Source organism: Phaethon aethereus (genome assembly GCF_964289735.1).
Source record: "Phaethon aethereus genome assembly, chromosome: 3".
Lineage (NCBI taxonomy): Eukaryota > Metazoa > Chordata > Aves > Phaethontiformes > Phaethontidae > Phaethon > Phaethon aethereus.
This window is the reverse complement of record NC_138576.1, coordinates 6,860,652-6,868,267: the sequence shown is the minus strand read 5'-3', so window position 1 is coordinate 6,868,267 and position 7,616 is coordinate 6,860,652. Positions and strand designations below refer to the sequence as shown.

Here is a 7,616-nt window from a genome sequence, read left to right as displayed (position 1 = left end):
GGATAGGCTCTCACTTACAGCAACATGTCTAATTATTCCCTCATGTTCTGGTTGTGCATTTGCCAAGTACCACTGTGAGGAATATTTGAAGATCCAAAGTCAACTTTTCTCATGGCAGATGAATTTCTAGCACCTGACTTGTCCCTGGTAGGAATCTGCTTAGGATTCCGCTTTCTTCAAGCGATTTCTTTCTTCCTCCGTTTTGAATAGGTACAGCCGATGAGAAAAAAAGGAGCTATGAGGGAAATGATCTGGTAACAGTGGAATAATTAGAGATCTTGTTCCATGCTCTGTCTTGGATGAACAGGCAGAGTGTGCTGAAAAATTATGAACATATTGTTTTTATAGAGTGCACTGGTACTTCCTACTGTGTGAGTCAGCTGAAAATTCCCTGATCCTTTTGCTTCATTTTCCCCTCAGGCTACACAGCAAAGTCACTGGACAAAATGCCATCCTTGATTACTACAGGTTTCCACTGCCTATTTCTACTAGTCACAGCATGTTGCCAGACATCACAGGACCCAAACTTTGATCCTTTCATCCAACATATAGTGAGTATCCTTTCCCAGCCCCATTGGTTTTCATTTGGTCTCTGCTTGTCGCACTCAGCTGCTATAGCTCTCCTTTACATCCACAAAACCTTAGAGGATATCAGCATAGGCTCAGGTGGGGAAACTGAACCCAGAGTCTCCCCAGTGTGCGAAACAGATGGAGAAATAGTCCCTAACTAGAAAGGGAGTTACAGAGGAAAAAAGGGACTGACCAAATGGAAGTTAACAGTCTGGTAAAGAAAACTAGTTTACAAATCTACCAAGCCTTGGTCTATCACAATTAATATTAGACCAGAAAATACTACTTTTGTCTTCTATATTATGAACTAAGCTAAAATGGATTCTAACATTTATGTTCAGCCCCTGGCACCATAGGCACCTTAGTTCTGATGGACTGACCAGAACACAATGTGCTTTTTTTGAATGTTGAAAAAAAGAAAGGAGATGTTAAGAGGAAGGTGGGAACGCCTTGAGCTGTTTCTGCCACCATCCCCTGTCTTGGCAAACCAAGATACAGCTGGTTCCAGCAGCTTCATCTGCCCTTCAGCAGATGTGTAACAGTGACCAAGTATCTTGTTTGCTGTTCTCTTCAAACTGCCTCCATGTCAGCACTTAGGCATTTTCATGAAAAGAGTAACACCTTATTTTTTAGCATCATTGAACCATGGGACACCCTGCACATGAGTCATTATTTAATGGTGTGAAATATGTGAAGTATTTAACAACGTAGCAATACCCTGCAGTTGTTCGAGAGAATAACTGAAAAAGGAAACCACTGAGTCCAAACCTGGAGGAAGATGTACATCACAGCGGGTTTTCTGTAGCTCTCACAGCTAACCTCTAAGGTGAAAGGTAGTACCCCAGCAGTGCAAAAATGCCAACGCACCTTGGAATCTTCACTGCTAGTGCAGCTGCGATACGAAACCCAGCTCTAATCACACACCAGATGGTTCCTTTATGTAACGAGATGACTTAAGAGTTGCCAAGCTATTCACCCTTTCTGTAAATAAAGATTTCAGTGGGACTTAAGAAACTGGCAAAGCTGCAAATTTCCTGCCTGTGTCTTTGCTTGTTCTTTAGCCTTTCTTGCTAACTGTGGTGCCAGTGTATTTTTAGGGCAAGATCAAAAAAATAAGATTGTCTGCATCTCACATGGCTGCACCCTGCGTGAACCCAGTCATACGGAAATTGTGCCACCACTGCCCTGGTCAACCATGTGCTATGGATGGCCCACAAAATAGCTGACCTGAGACCTGAGCTGGAGCCAAGACATTTCAATCCCCTTTCTACTCCTACTCCTACTGCGGCTGGCTTTGCTACTGCAGAGCTGGAAGATCAGTGCAAAGATGAAAACAAAGGATAGTATGAGTCCATTTTCTGAATTTAAAAACTGAGTCGCCAGGTCTCCCAAGCAGCTTGCAAGGCTGTCCCAGGGCTGAGAGCACTGCATCAGCCCCGTGGCTGATCTGCAGCTCACACACAGAATTCCTGCTAAGGTGAGGCAATTGCCTTGCAGGGATACACAAAGAGGCACCGGCAAACTCGGCACATCCCTCAGCTGGTGTTTAACACTTCCCTGCTTGGAAGATACAAATATTCTATTTAAAGAGGAAAAGTGGGGCAGGGAGGGGCAAAGATTGGTGGAAGGGAAAAAATTATCTATGCTGGTATTTTCCTCACTAATTCTTTGATGCCAACCACAGCAGCTAAAGTTTCACTTTGGTTTTTCACAGAGCTTCCCTCTCTGTTTTCCACAGATTGACAGTGCACTAGAAGAGGAAAGCTTCCAGTCAGAGATGCAAAGGCAGAAGCGAAACAGTATGTACACAAATGTATGGTAGCAGAGCAGGTTTCTAGTAAGCCAAGGGTGAAATCGCTGTTGGGGACAGCATCTCCTGAGATCATGAGATCATCAAGGGGGAGGTAGTTGTGTTTTAGCTCCAGCCAGCAGCTAAGCACTACACAGCCACTTGCTCACTCCCCCACAGTGGGATGGGGGAGAGAATCTGAAGGTTAAAAATAAGAGAACTTGTGAATTAAGATAAAGACAGTTTAATTGGTAAAGCAAAAGCTGCATGCACAAGCAAAGCAAAATAAGGAATTCATTCACTACTTCCCAGAGACAGGTGGGTGTTTAGAGCCGTTTCCAGGAAAGCAGGGCTCCATGATGCATAATGGTTATTTGGGAAGACAAATGCCATAACACCAAACATCCTCCTATTCGTTCTTCTTCCCCCAGCTTTTATTGCTGAGCATGACATCATATGATATGGCCATCACACTCCACCTCATATGGTGTGTGACGTCATATTGGTCAGTTGGGGTCAGCTATCCCAGTTGTGTCCCCTTCCAGCTTCTTGCGCAGGCCCATCCTACTTGAGCGGAAGAAAGAGAAAGCCTTGACACTGTGTAAACACTGTTCAGCAATAACTAAAACATCCCTGTATTATCAACACTGTTCTCATCACAAATCCAAAACACAGTCCCATACAAGCTACTATGAATAAATTTAAGTCTATCCCAGACAAAACCAGTACAGTAGTAAAGGCACAAACAAAAGAGGTAGAAATTTCTCTCTGGACAGAGATTGACATATATGAGCATAGCTTCTGTGCAAGATGAAATATATGGTGTAGAAAAAAAACCTCAAGCCACTTAGCAGGACAGGGGTCACAAAATAATCCTGTATGGCTATGGTTGACAACTCATCTACTTGCTGAGTCAAAGGAGAGAAAGGATATGAGAGATTTTCTCTGTACATATCATGCCAGTTATATCAGCTTCCTATTGCTCTGAAACCAAAGAAATCTGGCTTTTGTCAGACAAGCAGCAGATAAAACACATGCAGAATATCCGCTGAGGAAGAAGCAAGAAGATTTCCTCAGCAGAATGCTACACTAAGCTACCGTTAAATAGCAGCAGAGCCCAAATGCCAAAACAGAAGCCATCAATTTATGATTTACCCTCACACGCAGCTTTGCAGTCTCATGCTATTTCTCTTTCAGTGCTTACTTTTGACCTTCCCCCTCTGGAATACACTATTGACATTGAAGTAAGCCTTATGGATTCATCTTTCCTGGAGCCAATCAAACAGTACTTCAAAAACCTTAATCTTCCAGTTTCAACAAATATTTCAAATGTAGAAATGATAGTTTCAAACATCAACATTACAACAGGTGGGTTGGTTATTTATTTTTATGTCCTGGGTGATTATGCTTTTTTTGCCAGTGTTTGATCTCTTCCAGTTTTACCATCCATCATGTTTAGAAATCGGCAAAACTGAACTGCCTCTGCTGCCTGCTGAAAGACCCAAGACGACTGAAGCTCTAGCACACAACAGCATGTTTTGTTATCTGCATCCCACCACTCCTTTTTACATAAAGTTGGCATTAGGAATACCCCTGAATGATTTTCTTTTTCTAAGAAAGGGACAAAGCCAGAGGAAGCCTGAGCCAAAGGATTTTTCTCCAGTTTGAATAACAAGCAGTCCAAGTTACTTTCAAGTTTCAGGAAGCTGCGAGAGCCATTATCAGACTGTTTACTTCCCTCCACTTGCATTTGGAATGTAAATCACTGTAAGAGGCTGTACTTTAACCGTGACAGAGACAGGCTGCATGAGATTCAGTCTTTTCCTGGTATAACTCACTAAACAGATTCTTACAAGGCAAGATATCAGACAAGTTTTATTACATGAGTTGTGGTTGTGTAATATCACATCCAAGTAACTAATACAGCAGAAGATATGCAAACACACCAAGCATTTACAGCAGTAGAGGGGATTTGGTACCTTCTTACCACTCGCTGGCCCGTAAAGCGGTGAAAGGAAGTGTTCATCAGTTCTCAAAACAACACACAAATGCATCTTTTAAAGGCCTTCAGGGCCGCATGCAATGTGTGAAAATCACTTCATTAGTATCTTTGCCAATGGCACATAAGAGTAAAAAAACCTTAGAGTGAAGTGTTTTGGTGACTTTTTTGTTAGAGAGAATGTATGTCTTGAAAGCACTTTGTGATAATGTCACCTTCTCTCATGCAGCATCTGTCAGTACACATTCAGAATGACAGCACCTCACTAGCCACTAGGACTTTGAATGACCATTACATGCTCTTAGAATCTTTAAAAGCCTCTACATTTGCTTTCAGCCCAGGCAATATAGAAATATCCAATCTGAAAACTATCATAGGATGCTGACCAATGTGCCAGGTAAATTTTTAGGATCAGGCTTCACATCTCTCTATCTCCATTCAGTTACTTAGAGACTTATCCCTGCACCAGTCTGTTCCCATTTCTGGTTAGTCATTTATAAGTAGTGCAATTAGTATAATCTTACTAAATATTTGCAAGGCATCAGGTCATCATTCTTGCATCATTCAAGTGAACTCACAAGAGCAACATTTAGTTGAGGTCACTGACATAAAGATACAGCAGGGTAAATATATATCATGTGATATGTTATTCCCCATTTACCATTCTCATAGTGTTTCTCTGTCTGTCTGACACTAGTCTGCCTGCCCAGTGGTGAGAACAATAGCTGTTGTTCTTGTGAAAATGGATATGCCTGGCCAAGTGTGGTGTGCAGTGACCTGATAACCTGCCCTTCTGCCAGCCTAGCACCCAAGCTGCCCTGTGGCTACATGAAGGAAATGCCTTTCTATGGGCCTTACTGTGAGCCTCAGACTGAAGGTAAGGAGAAACAGTGCTGAACTTGATTCTTGTACAACTCATATACTGCTCAGAGGATGGAATAGTGTTAAAGGTGTGATAAAGCAGCACGTCAGGACTGAGCTGGCTACCACATTGCCTATGAATGTGGAACGTCTGTAGAGATGGTCTACAGCTCTTCCCTTTGTGATGTGGGTCCACCTTGATCCAAGTACTCGGAGATATTTAGTGCCATACTGGAGCCCCACCTCCTGGAACCACTCACATGCCTCTTTGGGACTTCCAGCTTCCTCTAAGCAAAGAAAGTTTCATCTCATCAGATTTTCAACAGAGGAACTTAGAAATGTGACCGAAGTGTGCCATACTGCTCAAGAGAAGAGAAGGAACAAAAAAACCCAGCATATATCTTTTTTTTTGTTTCATTTCATTTTTTTGTTTTATTTCAACTCTCATGACAAGGTGCCCATGACTTTTCAGAAATTTGGCTGATGACTGGAAACAGGCTCAGCAGCACTGGGGTGCTGGACACTACCTGTTGTCTCTGCAATCCAAGACAAACCCCAACAAGGGTCTACCTTTGACTTGTGACAGAGCACCATGCAGAGATACCCAGAGGCAGCCCTGGGTCATCACCCAGAATATTACCCTCCCAAAGTCATTGAGGATTTTTCCATTAATTTCGGTGAACCATAGGTGGATATTCATCCTGTGTATCTTTCACTATGTAAAAGTTAAGTACCTAGTCAAAGTTATTCATCCAAACTCTCTACAACTGGAATAATGTACCAGTTCAACCACTGTAGAAAAGCTGTCTATCACCTTCTGAATGTATCACCTTCTGAAGGTGTCTCCAGCTTTGCATCAACTGGAGAGGAAGCCTAGATATCTGGCAGATGCAGGCACCTAAATTAGATATAAAAATTTAGGAGAATCCCAACTTTCTTATCATACAGATGAATCTTGACAAGTTGTAAGAGTTTGATTTAGGATTAGGATGACTTCACGAAGGGCAAATTGCACATAACTGATCTAGTGGTCTTATATGATGGAGTGCCTGCATCAGTAGACAAGGGAAGAGCTATGGATATCACTTACCTAGACTTCTGTAAGGTCTTTGATACAGTCTCCTACATCATTAGAAGAAGCAGCTAAGAAATAACTTTGTAAGCACTGCTTTTGATTATTTTCACTTTTATTCTTATGTTTTTCCTTACAGACTCATGTGGTATGGGAGAGCCCATTGTAATGAATATGTCAGTCAGACTCGACACGGACTTTCAGAATGATCTCAGTGATCCTTCTTCTGAATTATACAAAAAATACAAAGCTGACCTTGAAAAAGCGGTAATGACTTTACTTTTCCATCCCTGAAGGTAGAAAGTCCTCCAAGAAATATGGTATTTACCTTAAGTGTCTGGGAAATAGGGTGAATTGTCACTGCCTCTGTGGGGAGCTATGAAACACACAGCAGTGGGAGCTACAAAGTGGGCCAAAGCTGACCTCCACTGAATGGCAATGACAGTATTCCCATTCATTTTAGTATGCTGGCTGACAGGGAAGTATTTAGGAATCTTTTGCATCAAAAGCATGAAAAAAAATCATATTATTGGTCTCAGCTTAAATCCACATGAGCGCACACAGAATGAAGCCATCAACACAAATTTATCCCATGACAGTGGGGAGAGCACCAGGCCTATTCTGTCAGATATGCTACATGCCCTTACTCACACCAATGTTGAATGGAGAGTTTCCTATTTTAAGCATCTAGAGTAATATACAGAAGACTTATGTCATGTAATATGTCTTTGTTTACAGTTTAATGCTAGCTACAGCTGTTTACCAGGCTTTGTATCGGCAACAGTAATTGGTTTTAGGTAAGTAAAGGATTTCATTTTTTCTTGGAAGACACAAATCTTTCTGTCCAGTCTCAAGGAGACACCAGTCAGCAGAGACTACATACACTCTGGCTAGAACCCATGCTCAGTATATACATACTGAATAACAGTGTAAGACCTGCAAAGGAAAGTCCAACTATTAGCATGGAAATAGGATTGCAGGAAAAATTCTCTACTGTGCAAAAGTCCAAGAAATATAATAATTTTCCACCTGGATCAAAGCCTTTTGCGGGAAAGACTGAATTCTACCCAAAAGTGGAAAAGGAAGTGAATAAACCTAACATCATTTCCCAGGTCATTGGGAAGATGAATTAGTACATTGAGGCTGGATACAACATTGGATCTGGATAAGAGAGACATTACTTAAGTCCACACATATTTAAATGCAGCTGTATTTTAGGTTTTCTAAGGGAAGTTTACTAGAAACAGAGAGCAGACAAAGGAGATGTCACGTAAAGGTGTTCTTACTTTGGAAAGAGCTGTAGCACAACCTTCTTGTATAAGAGC

General features: G+C 41.7%; 1 protein-coding gene across 1 annotated transcript in view; it reads left to right on the top strand.

Moving 5' to 3' along the window:
- Positions 1 to 253: 253 nt before the first annotated feature.
- Positions 254 to 7,616, top strand: part of ADGRF5 (adhesion G protein-coupled receptor F5) — a gene marked incomplete at its 3' end in the record, with an annotated part of 28,146 nt that continues 20,783 nt past the window's right edge. The window contains exons 1-6 of the mRNA XM_081997242.1: positions 254 to 551; positions 2,309 to 2,369; positions 3,557 to 3,727; positions 5,056 to 5,235; positions 6,431 to 6,558; positions 7,030 to 7,088. Coding sequence (XP_081853368.1) covers positions 447 to 551; positions 2,309 to 2,369; positions 3,557 to 3,727; positions 5,056 to 5,235; positions 6,431 to 6,558; positions 7,030 to 7,088 — 704 coding nt within the window. The 5' untranslated portion in view covers positions 254 to 446. The remainder of the gene's footprint in view (positions 552 to 2,308; positions 2,370 to 3,556; positions 3,728 to 5,055; positions 5,236 to 6,430; positions 6,559 to 7,029; positions 7,089 to 7,616) is intronic.